The following is a 19,011-nucleotide window of genomic DNA, read 5'->3' as shown; positions in this document are numbered from 1 at the left end:
ATACAATGACATTCTGGACAATTCTGTGCTTCCAACTTTGTGGCAACAGTTTGGGGAAGGCCCTTTCCTGTTTCAGCATTACAATGCCCCCGTGCACAAAGGGGGGTCCATACAGAAATAGTTTGTCGAGATCGGTGTGGAAAAACTTGACTGGCCTGCACAGAGCCCTGACCACAACCCCATTGAACACCTTTGGAATTAATTGGAACGCCGACTGCGAGCCAGGCCTAAACGCCCAACATCAGTGCCCGACCTCACTAATGCTCTTGTGGTCCCCGCAGCAATGTTCCAACATCTAATGGAAAGCCTTCCCAGAAGAGTGGAGGCTGTTATAGCAGCAAAGGGAGGACCAACTCCATTTTAATGCCCATGATTTTGGAATGAGATGTTTGACAAGCAGGCATCCATGAAGTGTATGTAACCTAACCTCAATTCACTCCACCATCCACTATAAGCATTTATCATAAAGCATGGTGCCTTTCTTACAGAGCTGCACATTAGGAATACATTATTTTCAGATTTTGGGTGAAATGACAGATGAACTATGGCATTAAATTATTAACATTTAATACAGTATACACAGTACATCAGTTGTGTTGAAAAAGCTGAATCTGTTGGCAAGTTGTGCTAAGAGACGTTTATTTTAAATCACCCATCATGACATTTATGTACATAAACAGAGCATGTTAATTTTAATCATTTTTAAGAATTGTAATATTGGAGCAGTTTGTCGTCAGTCGGTTTCAGAATCTTTTTCTCTGCCATGTTGACCACCCAGCCTGGCGAGAGACCAAAGAAGATCTGTCTGGGGTCCTTCCTCATAGAGAGCATGTGGAACAACTCGTCTTTGGAAATGTCCGGTAAAATGTAGCCATACTTCTGGGCCAAGGCTATCCGTGCTTTTTTAATCTTCTCTGGGTCTGCCAGGTAACCACGGTTGGCAGCATCTGTGTAGTACGGGACCATGTCCTCCCCAGGCAACATTCTCTTTGGAATGGGCTGTCCACTTATGAAGAACGGCACAGGCTTACACAGGACCGCTACAGACAGAACAAAGCACAAGTATAAAATGTGGCATCGTAGCAAGATTATTAAAGTGGACTAAGTTTTGGCTTAATGTGTCCCTATGGGGTAACACTTTACAATAAGTTTCCATTTGTAAAGGGTTTATAAAGGATTTTTAATTACGTTAAAGTTTATTTAATTTGTAAATGCATTATAAACCATGAATAAATGGGTTATAACAAATTGGTCAAAATAGTACGATAGCCAGTCAGTGCTTGCCAAATAGTGAGCCCCTATTTAGATCAGATTTAATATTGCAGCTAGATTGTGGCTTCCATCAATGTAATTGTCTGCATCATTTCCAATCCCCCACATATTTTTTTGTAAATATATATAAAATAAATATTTTTCTTACAAATACATTTTCTTTATTATTTTCCCCTAACCCCCAATGATGTGTCCTGCCCCATGTTTGAAACCCTGATGATGCATTGGTACACTTATTTATTCCAGGAATGAAGGCGTCATCTCAAGATCACAAGCCATATTATTGGTGCAGTTCGCTGGTTTCTGAAAAATTCCGCCGACTTTGTGAGATCTGCCCATCTGTGAAACGCGCTTAAAATAAATATGACCTGGAACGTGCACAAATTGTTGTGTTGACACTGACATCATGTGACAGTGCGTCGAGAAGAATCATGATGGACGTGGCTATAAGAAATGTGCAAAGGCCAGACAGAAGAGATTGCGCGAAAGAAACGTTGTTCACAAGATACAAATGTTGACAGAGGAGAAAGGGTAAATTCTCTATGCAATTTGTTTCACTTTTGAATACAGAATTTCTGCTGGATGATTTAGCATGCTGCTCAGCTAGCTAAGTAGCTAGCTAGCTAGCTAACGTTTGCTAGCACATCTGTCCTACCTACATAGCTAGGAAACGTTAGCAGTAGGTAAAACCTAAAACGTATTTTTGAATATAGACATTCTAATAGACGATTTAACACGAGATAATCTTTGGCATGATAGCTGCCAGCTAGCTAGCTAACATCGACATGACAGTTTCCATGCAATTTGTTTAGCTAGCTATTTTGGAATAGCACGCTAGCTATTTATCTAACCCGGCTATTCCCAAATCCCAGAGGTATGCGCAATGCTGTCGGGGGTACGCCAAATGTGATTCACATTTCAAACAGTCCAATTAGATTTTCTCACCTGAGTAGAATCGTTTCACTGTCAAAAATTAAACCATCTAGTGTTCAGCGAAATAACAACACAATGTCAAATACAGGTAGCCTAGTCAAATAATTAACATCCAATCACATTAACCGTTACTCTCTCGCAGGAATTCCACTAACGGTCCGTACATAGCCAAACGTAGCTGCTGCTCATTCAATTTGCTCTAAAATGGATATATGGTTAAAAAAAGTAAGGTGGCGTCCACAGAGACACATACCAGCTCTACTGATAGTACTGCTACTACCAGCAGTACTACACCTGCATCTGTCGACGACACAAGTTGATCTGCTTCCATGAGCACATCCAATGCTAGCATCAGTAATTCTACATTTGTTGCTAACCCAGCTAGCATGGACACTGACAGTTGTGAATCTGATGCAGCCAAAGAGCTACTGCCCCCTTACCCGGGAAAGCACCGAACAACAGACAGGGACGTTGGACCATCGAAGAGGCGCAAATATGATAACTCCATTGATTTGGGGTTCACTTATATTGGAAGTATTGCCTTTCATCAGCCACAGTGCGTTATATGTGCATCTTACAACTCGAAGAAACCTTCAATCTTGCGCAGACATTTAGACACGAAACATGCCAATTTGAAAAATAAAGTATTTTGAGTGAGAATTAAGACGACTTTCGAGTAGTAAGACATGTATAAAAGCAACAGATACCATTAATAAGAAGGGGCTAGAAGCGTCTTATATGGTGAGCTACTGAGTGGCTAGGACAGGCAAGCCCCATACTATTGTGGAGGACTTAATTCTTCCTGCTGCCGTGGATATGGCTGGGACAATCCTGGGGGAAAAGGCCAAAAAAACTATACAGACAATGCCTTCATCAAACAACACTGTTTCACGACGCATCAGTGACATGGCAGGAGATGTTGAAACAATTACTACTTTGCATACAAGCCAGTGAATTCTATGCGTTACAGCTGGATGAGTAAACAGACCGTGGCAGGCCTGGCACAGCTCCTGGTATATGTCCGTTACGTTTATGGGGGGTCAATTAAGGAAGAGATCCTCTTCTGCAAACCACTGGAAACCAGGACAACAGGAGAGGATATTTTTAAAGTACTGGACAGCTTTGTGACATCAAATGGACTTTGGTGGTCAAGATGTGTTGGTATCTGTACCTGATGGCGCAAAAGCCATGACTGGGAGACATAGTGGAGTGGTAACGTGCGTACAAGCAATTGCTCTCGATGCCACTTGGGTACACTGCAGCATCCACCGAGAGGCTCTTGTTCCCAAGGGAATGCCTGACAGCTTGAAAGACATTTTGGACACTACAGTGAAAATTGTTAACTTTGTTAAAGCAAGGCTCCTGAACTCTCGTGTATTTTCTGCATTATGCAATGATATGGGCAGCGAGCATGTAATGCTTTTACAACATACAGAAGTGCGCTGGTTATCAAGGGGCAAAGTATTGACACTTTTTTTGAATTGAGACACGAGCTTAAAGTCTTCTTTACTGACTATAATTTTCACTTGTCTGACCGCTTGCATGATGACAAGTTTCTCACACGACTGGCCTGATGTTTTTTCTCGCCTGAATGATCGGAATCTAGGTTTACAGGGACTCTCCGCAACTATATTCAATGTGCGGGACAAAATTGAAGCTGTGATTAAGAAGTTGGCGCTCTTCTCTGTTGCATTAACAAGGACAACAAACAGGTCTTTCCATCATTGTATGAGTTTTTGTGTGCAAATGAACTCAAGCTTACGGACAATGTCAGATGTGATATAGCGAAGCACCTGAGTGAGCTGGGTGCGTAATTACAGTTGAAGTCGGAAGTTTACATACACCTTAGCCAAATACATTTAAACTCAGTTTTTCCTAGTAAAAATTCCCTGTCTTAGGTCAGTTAGGATCACCACTTTATTTTGAAAATGTGAAATGTCAGAATAATAGTAGAGATAATGATTTATTTCAGCTTTTATTTCTTTCATCACATTCCCAGTGGGTCAGAAGTTTACATACACTCAATTAGCATTTGGTAGCATTGCCTTTAAATTGTTTATCTTGGGTCAAACGTGTCGGGTAGCCTTCCACAAGCTTCCCACAATACGTTGGGTGAATTTTGGCCCATTCCTCCTGACAGAGCTGGTGTAACTGAGTCAGGTTTGTAGGCCTCCTTGCTCGCACACGCTTCTTCAGTTCTGCCCACGCATTTTCTATAGGATTGAGGTCAGGGCTTTGTGATGGCCACTCCAATACCTTGACTTTGTTGTCCTTAAGCCATTTTGCCACAACTTTGGAAGTAATGGGCCAGTATGCATCATTTGAGTCAATTGGAGGTGTACCTGTGGATGTATTTCAAGGCCTACCTTCAAACTCAGTGCCTCTTTGCTTGACATCATGGGAAAATCAAAAGAAATCAGCCAAGACCTCAGAAAAATAATTGTAGACCTCCACAAGTCTGGTTCATCCTTGGGAGCAATTTCCAAATGCCTGAAGGTACCATGTTCATCTGTACAAACAATAGTAAGCAAGTATAAACACCATGGGACCACGCAGCCGTCATACCGCTCAGGAAGGAGACGCGTTCTGTTTCCTAGAGATGAACGTACTTTGGTGTGAAAAGTGCAAATCAATCCCAGAACAACAGCAAAGGACCTTGTGAAGATGCTGGAGGAAATTGGTACAAACATATCTATATCCACAGTAAAACAAGTCCTATATTGACATAACCTGAAAGGCCGCTCAGCAAGCAAGAAGCCACTGCTCCAAAACTGCCATAAAAAAGTCTCCAAATGGACAATGACCCCAAGCATACTTCCAAAGTTGTGGCAAAATGGCTTAAGGACAACAAAGTCAAGGTATTGGAGTGGCCATCACAAAGCCCTGACCTCAATCCTATAGAAAATGTGTGGGCAGAACTGAAAAAACGTGTGCGAGCAAGGAGGCCTACAAACCTGACTCAGTTACACCAGCTTTATCTGGAGGAATGGGCCTAAATTCACCCAACTTATTGTGGGAAGCTTGTGGAAGGCTACCCGAAACGTTTGACCCAAGTTAAACAATTTAAAGGCAATGCTACCAAATACTAATTGAGTGTATGTAAACTTCTGACCCACTGGGAATGTGATGAAAGAAATAAAAGCTGAAATAAATCATTCTCTCTACTATTATTCTGACATTTCACCTTCTTAAAATAAAGTGGTAATCCTGACTGACCTAAGACAATTTTTACTAGGATTAAATGTCAGGAATTGTGAAAAACAGAGTTTAAATGTATTTGTAAACTTACGACTTCAACAGTATGTGAGAGTGGATTCTCGGCCCTTACTAGCATGAAAAGTAAATACAGGCACAGACTGTGTGTGGAAAATGATTTAAGACAGACTCTCTCCAATACAACCCAACATTGCAGTTACGTGCATCCTTTCAAGCACACCCTTCTCATTAACCTGTGGTGGGTTAGTCACAATTTTTTATGAACAAATAAGGTTTTATATGTAAGATGGCTAAATAAAGAGCAAAATGTATTATTATTATTTGTGCGCTGGTCCTATAAGAACTCATTATCACTTCCCACGAGCCGGGTTGTGACAAAAACTCACACTCATTCTTATGTTTAATAAATGTATCGTAGAGTGTGTGTGTGGCAGGCTTACAATGATGGCAAAAAACAACATTTGAGAGTGCGCTGACCCTGGTGCTAGAGGGGGTACACAGCTGGAGATGGAATGTTTGAAGGGGTACGGGACTATAAAACGTTTGGGAACCACTGATCTAACCTATCCAGTCTCTTGCTAGGTAGCTGGTAAGTTAGCGAGCTAGCTATCATCCTTTGTCAGCACACTCACATGAGTGGTTCCAATTTTAAGACTAGCAAAAAATGTGATAGCTACCTAGCTAAGCCCTTTCATCAGTGGTAGCTAGATATTAGTGTTGGCAAGTAATGTTAAACACTAGCTATTATTATTAATATTATTAGATAGCAGTGGATAATATAACTAGCTAAACCTAAATGGTAGAAATCATTATAATGATGATAGTAGAGTAATGTAGCTAGCTAGAGTCTATGCTAAATTGTCATAAATTCCTCTCCCTAACATTCCCATCAGGCAGGGTTCCCCAACTGGCGGCCAACCGCGGGTGGTTTCATTTGGCCCCCCAAAAAATAATAATTTTTTTTGTTTTTTCATTGTTGGACATAAGACTGTAAAAACACCAGGAAATCAGCTCCTAGTGACTTTAATGTAAGAAATCTGTTCCCAAGTATTCCCACGCATAATAGAGAGACACATGATTGTATACAAATGTAAGCAAGGTTTGAAATTATTATGTTTCAGTCCACATTATATCAGTTTGGACTTCTTGTGGTCAATTCGCAGTTTACAAATTACTTGTAATTATGTTACGCCCCCCGACCAACCGCTCAGCAAAATAATCGTCCCGAGGCTGAATCTAGTTGATGATCTCTGCCGTAAGGTCTCAGACTCTAGGATGGGAAAATGCTTAACAAGAAAGAAACAGATGAAGACACCGAAGGGGACCATGAGACCCTATGTTGTATTTTATATAGTTACTCTGTTGAAAGTTTCTGTTTCTGACTTGTAATGTTAAAAAGGGGAGAAAAAGACACTTCCTGTTCATCAGAATTAGCTAGGCTATTCACTATACCAATTATTGGCTACAGATTTGAGTCACTGCAATTCCCCCCGCCCCCCCAAAGTATCCTTCTATTAAATTAAATTTTGTTCTTACTATGTATTGCATGTTTGAGGAGATTTTATACTGTTATAAATGTTTGTAACTTCACATTAATAAATGGTCAGTAGGGTTCCACTTTCTTTAAAGGTTATACAGTGGGGAAAAAAAGTATTTAGTCAGCCACCAATTGTGCAAGTTCTCCCACTTAAAAAGATGAGAGAGGCCTGTAATTTTCATCATAGGTACACGTCAACTATGACAGACAAATTGAGATTTTTTTCTCTCCAGAAAATTACATTGTAGGATTTTTAATGATTTTATTTGCAAATTATGGTGGACAATAAGTATTTGCTCACCTACAAACAAGCAAGATTTCTGGCTCTCACAGACCTGTAACTTCTTCTTTAAGAGGCTCCTCTGTCCTCCACTCGTTACCTGTATTAATGGCACCTGTTTGAACTTGTTATCAGTATAAAAGACACCTGTCCACAACCTCAAACAGTCACACTCCAAACTCCACTATGGCCAAGACCAAAGAGCTGTCAAAGGACACCAGAAACAAAATTGTAGACCTGCACCAGGCTGGGAAGACTGAATCTGCAATAGGTAAGCAGCTTGGTTTGAGGAAATCAACTGTGGGAGCAATTATTAGGAAATGGAAGACATACAAGACCACTGATAATCTCCCTCGATCTGGGGCTCCACGCAAGATCTCACCCCGTGGGGTCAAAATGATCACAGAAATCACAGAACCACACGGGGGGACCTAGTGAATGACCTGCAGAGATCTGGGACCAAAGTAACAAAGCCTACCATCAGTAACACACTACGCCGCCAGGGACTCAAATCCTGCAGTGCCAGACGTGTCCCCCTGCTTAAGCCAGTACATGTCCAGGCCCGTCTGAAGTTTGCTAGAGTGCATTTGGATGATCCAGAAGAGGATTGGGAGAATGTCATATGGTCAGATGAAACCAAAATATAACTTTTTGGTAAAAACTCAACTCGTCGTGTTTGGAGGACAAAGAATGCTGTGTTGCATCCAAAGAACACCATACCTACTGTGAAGCATGGGGGTGGAAACATCATGCTTTGGGGCTGTTTTTCTGCAAAGGGACCAGGATGACTGATCCGTGTAAAGGAAAGAATGAATGGGGCCATGTATCGTGAGATATTGAGTGAAAACCTCCTTCCATCAGCAAGGGCATTGAAGATGAAACGTGGCTGGGTCTTTCAGCATGACAATGATCCCAAACACACCGCCCGGGCAACGAAGGAGTGGCTTCGTAAGAAGCATTTCAAGGTCCTGGAGTGGCCTAGCCAGTCTCCAGATCTCAACCCCATAGAAAATCTTTGGAGGGAGTTGAAAGTCCATGTTGACCAGCGACAGCCCCAAAACATTACTGCTCTAGAGGAGATCTGCATGGAGGAATGGGCCAAAATACCAGCAACAGTGTGTGAAAACCTTGTGAAGACTTACAGAAAACGTTTGACCTGTGTCATTGCCAACAAAGGGTATATAACAAAGTATTGAGAAACTTTTGTTATTGACCAAATACTTATTTTCCACCATAATTTGCAAATAAATTCATTAAAAATCCTACAATGTGATTTTCTGGATTTTTTTTTCTCATTTTGTCTGTCATAGTTGACGTGTACCTATGATGAAAATTACAGGCCTCTCTCGTCTTTTTAAGTGGGAGAACTTGCACAATTGGTGGCTGACTAAATACTTTTCCCCCCCACTGTAGATCTGTCATTCTCATTGAAAGCAAGTCTAATAAGTGGTAGATCTGTTCTATGTGTGCTATTTCTATGCTTCCTGTTTTTAAGTTTAGTTTTTGCATCTTTTACTTTCAGTTTTGTACACCAGCTTCACACAGCTAAAAATACAATATTCTTGGTTACAAAAAATATATTTAACAGCGGTTTAGATGGTTCAATGATTCTATACACAACGACTGCTTGTTTTGTCACAAAACTGAAATCAGGCAACCAGGAAACGACGGAGCAATTTCTGCATATTGGACCTTTAAAGGAATATTTTCAGCAGTTATAAATATTGGTAACTAATTTGTTAATGGTCAGTGGATTGCCACTTTAAAATAAGGTATCATTTGAGCAGTTCTAAATGTTGATAACTCAGTTATAAATGTTCATAGATCTGTCACTTTAAAATAAGGTATACTTTTAGCAGTTATACATGTGGGTAAATCATCTAGATTTGAGAGTTCACTCAGAGTTTAGACATCCTTATAGACAGTATTGGGTATTCATCAACACATACATGAGAGAAGATTCAACACTTTGTTAAGCATGTTCAGTCAATGAATGGTGGGTATGAACACCAAAACATTCCATGTTGTGAGAGGATACCTCCTCCACTGTTTCACCAACCAAAGGTATTACGGTTACCATTTCACACCAGAGCATTCACCATACTTGGACTATCACAGAGAGGTGGTAAGTGTGTGTTGATATAATCTCATAATCTGGTAAAGGGTAATAATTTAATAATGTCCTGGATGTAAATGTGGCCAGGGCATCAGGGTTTCAAAGGTGGGTCAAGACACATCATGAAAACCAACCTCTTCTGTTCCTGGGAAAGAGCACCAATGCGTCACACCCAAAAGTGAGAAAATAACTATTGCTCAACAGTGCAACTATTGAAAATAAGGTTGCATAAGGGTTCATCTTATAAGCACCTGTAAGTGCATTTATAAATGGTTAATAACTGGAGGTAAATAGTGGCTCACTACTTGGCAAACACTGACCAGTTATTGCACTATTTTGACCAATGCGATATAACCTTTTATTAATGGTTTATAATCATTTTCAAACGATTAAATAACCGTTAATAACATAATTATAAACCCTTTACAAATGGAACCTTATTGTAAAGTGTTACCCACCTACGGCATTACCGTCACTACTACTCACCGAGACTTCTGGGGTCATAGAAACCTGTAGTGACGATCCCTCCATTTCTCTCAATGGCAGCAATGGCCTCCTCAGACGCCATCTGAACTTCTATGTTGACTTTCGCTGCAAAGATACCATCACCCTGATAACACACACAATTGGATGTATGAATAGAGAAAATAGATTTTCAATCAATACAGAACAAACCTACAGAACTGAAAGAAAACTGCCTCTGGTCTAGCATAATCACACTACATACAATCGAATTAGCTAAATACTGCCACCTACTGGCAAAAGTAATGTGCACTAAATAACAGATCTTCCTTGCTTTACATAAACATAAGTAATCAACTGCCTTGGTGGGATCATGCTTCATCCCCAAGCTTCTGTAACAATGAACTCACCCCCAAATCAAGTGGAGACATAGTCACGACAGCTCATATGTGTAAATATGCCAAGAAGACCTCTTACCTCGCCAACAAGCTGAACACCATAGTCCCTCTTCTGGGGCTGGATGGTCACTCCCCTGCCGTTGACCAGCTGCGTCAGGTCAATGGGCTGAGTGGGGTCGATCCGGCCCAGGTCAATCAGATACTGCAGCCTGTTCAGGGTCAGGGGCTGGTACTGAGCTCGCCGACTAGGAAGTAGAGCACAAATTTGTGAGCATAATCTCCTGTCTCTAAACAAACGGTTATAACATATAGAAAATGTGATTGACATCAATGCAATAATAACTACAGTACAGAAATACAGTGTGAAAAGCTACAAAGACTTACTTTGCTGCTTCTCAGACGGCATCTCTGTATTGTAATGGTATGACTATTTGATAGTATGACCAACAGAACATGGCGTGTTCAACAATGCACATGGGACAACAATGTATTAACCTGTGTCCCTCATTGTAGCCGTATTTGGGGATGGCTAGATAGAAGGGAGTCTGACCCCCCTCGAACCCCAGGCGAGGTCGGTTGCCTCGCTGCCTCTCCCCTTTGTGACCCCGGCCACTTCTGTTTCCTCCATATTGGCCTCTGCCTCGCTTCTTCTCCTGCAAAATGATAGATGAGACAGAATATTAAATCACAATATCAGTATTAGAATAGCACATTCTTCACTATTAATGTTTCATAATATATTACATGTGTAACAATTGACATATTACATAGTAATCAAAAGCAAATTGTTTGTCATGGTCACAATGAATTCATGCAATGAATTAGCTACAGATTGTATGCCAGATAATGTGATATAACCAAAGATTTCTTATGTCCATTACTGGGCGTTACCAGGGCCTCGTTTCCCAGTTGCGATGTAACTTAAGCATTACGATGATCATACCAGATACATCGTTATTTACGAGACAACTTTTTAAGAGTGTTTCCCAAACAAGCACATGAGAGAACGTTCGCTAAGTGCGTAGTTAGACCATGTGTCGATACCGATAGGATCAAAAGAAAAGCAGTGCTGCTCTCGGATCAGCTTTCTCCATTCAAATCTTTCCTTAGCATTAGAATTACTCCACAATATTGACGACGGATCAGCTCCTAGAGTGATATTACCACCAATGGCTGCAAAAATTGAGGCGGCGTATTCTAAATGCTTACCTTATAATAATGCACTAAATTAAGACTTGGCACATCATTGTGCACGTTATACATCGTTAAATATATTTAGGCAAAGTTAACGGGGTAAATTCATTTATTTCAATGTGATTGAAATAGACAGTGCCTTCGTAATGTATTCAGACCCCTTGAGTTTTTCCACTTTGTTAGGTTACAGCCTTATTCTAAAATTGATTAAATTGTTTTTTCCCCCTCATCAATCTACACACAATACCCCATAATGACAAAGCAAAAACTGGATTTTAGAAATGTTTGCTAATTACATTTACATAAGTATTCAGACCCTTTACTCAGTACTATGTCGAAGCTCCTTTGGCAGCAATTACAGCCTCAAGTTATCTTGGGCATGACGCTACAAGCTTGGCACACCTGTATTTGGGGAGTTTCTCCCATTCTTCTCTGCAGATCCTCTCAAACTCTTGTCAGGTTGGAAGGGGAGCGTCGCTGCACAGCTATTTTCAGTTCTCTCCAGAGATGTTCGATAGGGTTTAAGTCCAGGCTCTGGTTGGGCCACTCAAGGACATTCAGAGACTTGTCCCGAAGCCACTCCTACGTTGTCTTGGCTGTGTGCTTAGGGTCATTGTCCTGTTGGAAGGTGAACCTTCGCCCCCGTCTGAGGTCCTGAGCGCTCTGGAGCAGGTTTTCATGAAGGATCTCTCTGTACTTTGCTCCGTTCATCTTTCCTTCAATCCTGACTAGTCTCCCAGTCCCTGCCGCTGAAAAACATCCCCTCAGCATGATGCTGCCACCACCATACTTCACCGTAGGGATGGTGCCAGGTTTCCTCCAGACGTGACGCTTGGCATTCAGGCCAAAGAGTTCAATCTTGGTTTCATCAGACCAGAGAATCTTGTTTCTCATGATCTGAGAGTCCTTTAGGTGCCTTTTGGCAAACTCCAAGCAGGCTGTCATGTGCCTTTTACTGAGGAGTGGCTTTCGTCTGGCCACTCTACCATAATGGCCTGTTTGGTAGAGTGCTGCAGAGATGGTTGTCCTTCTGGAAGGTTATCCCATCTCCACAGAGGAACTCTGGAGCTCTGTCAGAGTGACCATCAGGTTCTTGGTCACCTCCCTGACCAAGGCCCTCCTCCCCAGATTGCTCAGCTTGGCCGGGCGGCCAGCTCTAGGAAGAGTCTTGGTAGTTCCAAACTTCTTCCATTTAAGAGGCCAATGTGGTCTTGGGGACCTTCAATGCTGCAGAAATTGTTTGGTACCCTTCCCCAGATCTGTGCCTCGACACAATCCTGTCTCGGAGCTCTACGATCAATTCCTTAGACCTCATGGCTTGGTTTTTGCTCTGACATGCACTGTCAACTGTGGGACCTTATATTGACAGGTGTGTGCCTTTCCAAATCATGTCCAATCAATTGAATTTACCACAGGTTAACTGCAATCAAGTTGTAGAAACAGCTCAAGGATGATCAATGGAAACAGGATGCGCCTGAGCTAAATGTTGAGTCTCATAGCAAAGGGTCTGAATACTTATGTAATATAAGGTATCCGTTTTTAATTTTTTATTAGCAACATTTTCGAAAAACGGTTAAAAATAATTTAATCAATTTTTGAATAAGGCTGTAACGTAACACAATGTGGAAAAAGGGAAGGGGTCTGAATACTTTCAGAATGCACTGTATAGGCCTAGGTAGCTTATAATGTATTCATCTTTTGCAGTCATCTCAGTTTTCATTTGAAGCAGGGTAAATTCATTTGAATGCAATCACTTTTTGACAGCACCCCTTTTGATTTGAATGAAACCTTGCATATATATTTGCCCATTGTAGAAATGCTCAAAGTGTATTTTTGGACCTGAATGACAAAACACTCAAGAGATAAAGGTGCTCAATGTTGACCCATTTTGCATACCCCACCATGAGACATCGATGTCTTAATCACTGGAAAAGACAAATGGATGAGATTTATATAATTAAAAAGCTTACAAATACAGGGTTGTAAAACTATTTAATAATTCGTGGATATATTTTTTAAAACGTAAATTATCTAAAAATGCGTAAACTCAGTTTTTTTCTTGTGGTAGTTTAGACCCTATTTTGAGTCATCTAAGGTTTTTGTGTTGTACCCACCATCAGTTGAGACACAACATGCTCTTGAATGTCACGATCGTCTACCAATGAGGAGGACCAAGGCGCAGCGTGGAAGGTGAACATAATTATATTTATTACTGATCACACGATCAAAACAACAAACGAAAAACGTGACGTCTATGGTTTCAACACAAACCAACACGAACAAGAAACCACAAACACAAAGTGAAAAGACAGACAGTTAAATATGGCTCCCAATCAGAGACAACCAGCTGACACTCGTTGCCTCTGATTGGGAGTCACTCAGGCCAACATAGATATACAAACATAGAATTACACACCCTGGCTCAACATAACATTGTCCCCAGAGCCAGGGCGTGACAGTACCCCCCCCCAAAGGCGCGGACTCCGACCGCGCCAACCAACCACAACAGGGGAGGGACCGGGTGGGCACTCCGCCTCGGCGGCGGATCCGGCTCCGGACATGACCCAGGCACGGGTTGTGCTGGACTGACGACGCGCACCCCTGGCTTGGTGCGTGGAGGAGGAACGGGCCTTACCAGGCTGACGACGCACACCGTAGGCTTGGTGCGTGGAGCAGGGACAGGCCGGACTGGGCTGACGAAGCACACCACTGACTTGGTGTGGGGAGTAGGAACGGGCCGAGCCGGGCTGACGAAGCGCACCACTGCCTTGGTGCGGGGAGCAGGAATGGGCCGGACCTGGCTGACGAAGCGCACCCCTGACTTGGTGCGGGGAGCAGGAATGAGCCGGACCGGGCTGACGACGCGCACCACTGACTTGGTGCGGGGAGCTTGGATGGGCCGGACTGGGCTGGCGACGCGCACCACAGACTTGGTGCGGGGAGCAGGAATGGGCCGGACTGGGCTGGCGACGCGCACCACAGACTTGGTGCGGAGAGCAGGAATGGGCCGGACTGGGCTGGCGACGCGCACCACAGACTTGGTGCGGAGAGCAGGAACGGGCCGGACAGGGCTGACAAAACGCACCACAGACTTGGTGGGAGTGGCAGGAACAGGCCGGACCGTACTGGGAACACACACCACTGGCCCTACGTGGGGATCCGGAACAGGCCGGACCGGACTGGCAACACACGCCAGTACCTCTCGCCGTGCCTCTACAACCTCCTTCCCCCTGGTGACCAGTGACTCCCGTAACCTGGCGGCCTCCTCTGCCAACCCGCTGGACCGCTCTATCGCGGCCTCCTGCTGCCCCGACGTCGTGAGCCCCCCCCTAAAAATTTTCTGGGGGTCTCTCCTCCCCGTGGGCCAGGCCTCCATCGTTCTCGCCCAATTCTCGCTCCTCTGTCTCCAACTCCCGCCATTCAGCTCCTCAATGGGCTTGACCCAGTCGAAGCTCCTCCTCAACTGGTCCCAAGTCCACCCTCTCTGCTCCTCACTAGGCTTGACCCAGTCGAGGTTGCCACGGAGATCTGCCAGCGATGGCTCCTGGACACGCTGCTTGGTCTGGTTTAGGTGGTTTCTTCTGTCACGATCGTCTACCAATGAGGAGGACCAAGGCGCAGCGTTGAAGGTGAACATAATTATATTTATTACTGATCACACGATCAAAACAACAAACGAAAAACGTGACGTCTATGGTTTCAACACAAACCAACACGAACAAGAAACCACAAACACAAAGTGAAAAGACAGACAGTTAAATATGGCTCCCAATCAGAGACAACCAGCTGACACTCGTTGCCTCTGATTGGGAGTCACTCAGGCCAACATAGATATACAAACATAGAATTACACACCCTGGCTCAACATAACATTGTCCCCAGAGCCAGGGCGTGACATTGAACACAAGGTGGGTGTGATGTTCTGACTGAAAAATGTACTAACATTGGAATAAAATTGAAATTTCAACTTTCAAATGGTACAAAGATGGTTGGAGGTCCACACATCAGAGAACGCTGACTTGAATGGGAATATCGGTTGTTCAATTATACTGTCAATCCTCCATAGGAAACCTATTGAAATCATAGAAATATACAGTCGTGGTCAAAAGTTGAGAATGACACAAGTATTGGTCTTCACAAAGTTCGCTGCTTCAGTGTTATGAGATATTTTTGTCAGATGTTACTATGGTATACTGAAGTATAATTACAAGCATTCCGTAAGTGTCAAAGGCTTTTAATTACATTGTTTATGCAAAGTGTCAATATTTGCAGTTGTTTGTCCACCCGCCTCTTGAGGACCGACCACAAGTTCTCAATGGGATTAAGGTCTGGGGAGTTTCCTGGCCATGGACCCAAAATGTTGATGTTTTGTTCCCCGAGCCACTTAGTTTTCACTTTTGCCTTATGGCAAGGTGCTCCATCATGCTGGAAAAGGCATTGGTCGTCACCAAACTGTTCTTGGATGGTTGGGAGAAGTTGCTCTTGGAGGATGTGTTGGTACCATTCTTTATTCATGGCTGTGTTCTTAGGCAAAATTGTGAGTGAGCCCACTCCATTGGCTGAGAAGCAACCCCACACATGGATAACAGAGGAAAAACAATGATTTCAAGCACCACCCTCCTTTTAAAGCTTCCAGTCTGTTATTCTAACTCAAATCAGCATGACAGAGTGATCTCCAGCCTTGTCCTCGTCAACACTCTCACCTGTGTTAACGAGAGAATCACTGACATGATGGCAGCTGGTCCTTTTGTGGCAGGGCTGAAATGCAGTGGAAATGTTTTTGGGGGATTAAGTTCATTTTCATGGCAAAGAGGGACTTTGCAATTCATCTGATCACTCTTCATGACATTCTGGAGTATATGCAAATTGCCATCATCAAAACTGAGGCAGCAGACTTTGTGAAAATTTGGATTTCTGTCATTCTCAAAACTTTGACCACGACTGTAGAAAATAGAATAGTCAATTTATTTACGGTGGGTGGACCGGCAGTAGTACTTAGAAGTTACAATTGTATTTAAATTTACATTTCAAATGGTGTTCCGGCTAAATTGCAGTGGTCTGCAGGGATAGGTCCATTCTATTAATTATATATCTATGATTGAAATCACACCCACCCTGTATTCAAGAGCATGTGTAGGGTTGGGTGGTATCCAGATTTTCATACCATCATACTGTTTCTGTACCATACTGGGTATACGGTATTACGAAATATGCACACAAGGGCGCTATTTAATTATTATTATTAATTTTTGTATGCACAAAACAATTTAGGCAACAGGGATCTTGACCCAGGAGGGGATTGAATGTCTCTGCTGTAACCAAGAAGCTTGCTCTTGACATCTAGCCACTTAGCTAGCAAGTTAGCAAACCAAATGCATAGCTGGAGCCCTGAGCTAGATAATTTATTTGACACATCTTAGATTTCTTATAGTTATACTTAAAAGGTGTAATATGCAGAAATCGCTCCACCATTTCCTGGTTGCTAAAATTCAAATAGTTCGCCTATTTTCAATAACCAAAACTATTGTATATTCAGCTGTTTGAAGCTGTTGTACAAGAACGGGAAGCATAGAAATAGTGCACATAGAACCGATCTACCGCTTCTTAGACTTTCTTTCAATGAGAATGACAGATCTATAACTCACACTTCTATGTGAATATGGTCAGGTTGCCCAAAATGTTCCATATTGCAGCTTTAACTTACAGTTATAAGCAGTGGCGTAGCATGCACCCCAACAGCCACTGCGAGGCGGGGGAGCCCCCAACCCTCCCCCCAAAATAATATATATATTAATTTTTTACGGTATTGAAAGTCATACCGTTGGTATTTGGAAATACCCCAGTATATGGTATAAACGGTATTTTGCCCAAGTCTAATGTTGTGTCTCAACCGATGGTGGGTACAACACAAACACCTGAGATGATGAAAAATAGGGTCTAAGCTACAACATATGCGAAAATGAAAGAAAATCTGATTTTACATGTTTTTAGATCATTGACAAAGTTTCCAAAGTGACATTTTTTATTTAAAAAAGATTTTTTCAATAAATAATAAAATAGTTTGACAACACTGTTTGTAAGTTTTTAAATGTTATCATCAAACTCAACCGTTTATCTTTTCCAGTTATGAAGACATGGATGTCTCATGGTATGGTGGGGTATGCAAAATGGATCAACTTTGAGCACCATTATCTCCTGAATGTTTTGGCATGCAGGTCCAAAAAGTCACTTTCTGACCACTTCCTCCATTGGCAAACATGAACGTTTTTTTATTTCTAAAATGGGATACTGTCAAAAAGTGATTGAATTCAAATGGATTTACCCAGCATTATTTTATTCTTCGCTTGTTTGTAACAATTGCAAAGACATTGGTAAATTTGTAGGCTATTTGTAGTCAACTTCATTAGGAAGTTTACGGCGGTCACAGAGACAGTCCATCTGTGTTAAGCTGAGATCTTCTGTGTATAAAGTGGGCAAAAAGGCATCTAACGACGCATTTAGCTGTTCTGAGTGGTCTGAGGCAGTTGGTAAATAACAAGCACTTTCAAGTGCAACTTTAGTAACGATGGTTTTGGGAAACAGCTCAGCTACTAAAGATAGTTTGTAAGATGATCTTAATGCTACGAAGGCTCTGAGAAAGGAGGTTCTTGGCGATACTTTCTTCATTCTTGATTCGGTGAAAGAAAGTCCTCTTGCAGGTGGTTCTACAAAAACCAGCGAAAACTCAGAAAGATATTAAATCCATGTTTTGTACCATGTGAGGAGGTTCCTCGCCATCTTAGCTGGCGTACATCTAGCATTTCCCAGTATCTTTGCAGGAACTATTTATTTCTATGCGATGCGGCCACCTTCTTATTTTTACTATTTATTTTTGTTATTGCATTGTCGAGAGGGAACCAGCAAGTAAGCATTTCGTTGGACGATGTATGCGTATCCCGTACGTACGACTTATAAAACTAGATGACAGCGTGTCACACAGTGCAACCAAAACAAAGACCTACACACATGCAAGGGGCCTATCTCACTCAATAGAAAACATGGATTTAACATCTTTCTGAATTTTCTATGGTTTTTGGAGAAACCCCTGCAACTGGAAATGGACATTTCTAAAATACTTTTTTAACCGAATCGTGAAGGAAGAAAGAAAGAATCGCCAAGAACAGGCTAGTTGAAAAATCTATGGGCCTTTCCTGTATCACCCACTAATGGACACCCCAAACCTTTGGTTAGGCTTTACCACATGATCTGGCCTACAATCTGCAGCTAGCAATGAATGTCTCACAGACAAACTGTGTGACTAAGATATGCTATGCTATTTTTTGGAGTGTTTGACCTAGCAGATCAAAGTGATGATCACTAACCAATTATTATTTTATTTTGTATTTATTTTACCAGGTAAGTTGACTGAGAACACATTCTAATTTATAGCAACGACGTGGGGAATAGTTACAGGGGAGAGGATATAATGAGAAGTTGTACTTCTAGGACTAAACAATACAGTTAGCTATAGCTACACTACATGACCAAAGATATATGGACACCTGCTCGTCAAACATCTCATTCCAAAATCATGGGCATTAATATGGAGTTGGTCCCTACTTTG

The 19,011-nt window shown here is 42.1% G+C and overlaps 1 protein-coding gene across 1 annotated transcript in view; it reads right to left on the bottom strand.

The window, feature by feature from the left end:
- Positions 1-622: 622 nt before the first annotated feature.
- The window catches only part of LOC311109450 (large ribosomal subunit protein uL15m-like), a gene marked incomplete at its 5' end in the record, with an annotated part of 25,537 nt that continues 7,148 nt past the window's right edge, over positions 623-19,011 (bottom strand). Inside the window, 4 exons of the mRNA XM_084152350.1 lie at positions 623-1,040; positions 9,841-9,964; positions 10,294-10,459; positions 10,710-10,867. Of these exons, the coding sequence (XP_084008476.1) occupies positions 703-1,040; positions 9,841-9,964; positions 10,294-10,459; positions 10,710-10,867 (786 nt within the window). The 3' untranslated portion in view covers positions 623-702. The remainder of the gene's footprint in view (positions 1,041-9,840; positions 9,965-10,293; positions 10,460-10,709; positions 10,868-19,011) is intronic.

The sequence above is a fragment of the Coregonus lavaretus genome, assembly GCF_964263955.1.
Source record: "Coregonus lavaretus genome assembly, chromosome: 34".
Classification (NCBI taxonomy): Eukaryota; Metazoa; Chordata; class Actinopteri; order Salmoniformes; family Salmonidae; genus Coregonus; species Coregonus lavaretus.
The sequence above is the reverse complement of the archived record's forward strand: the minus strand, read 5'-3'. Positions and strand labels throughout refer to the sequence as shown.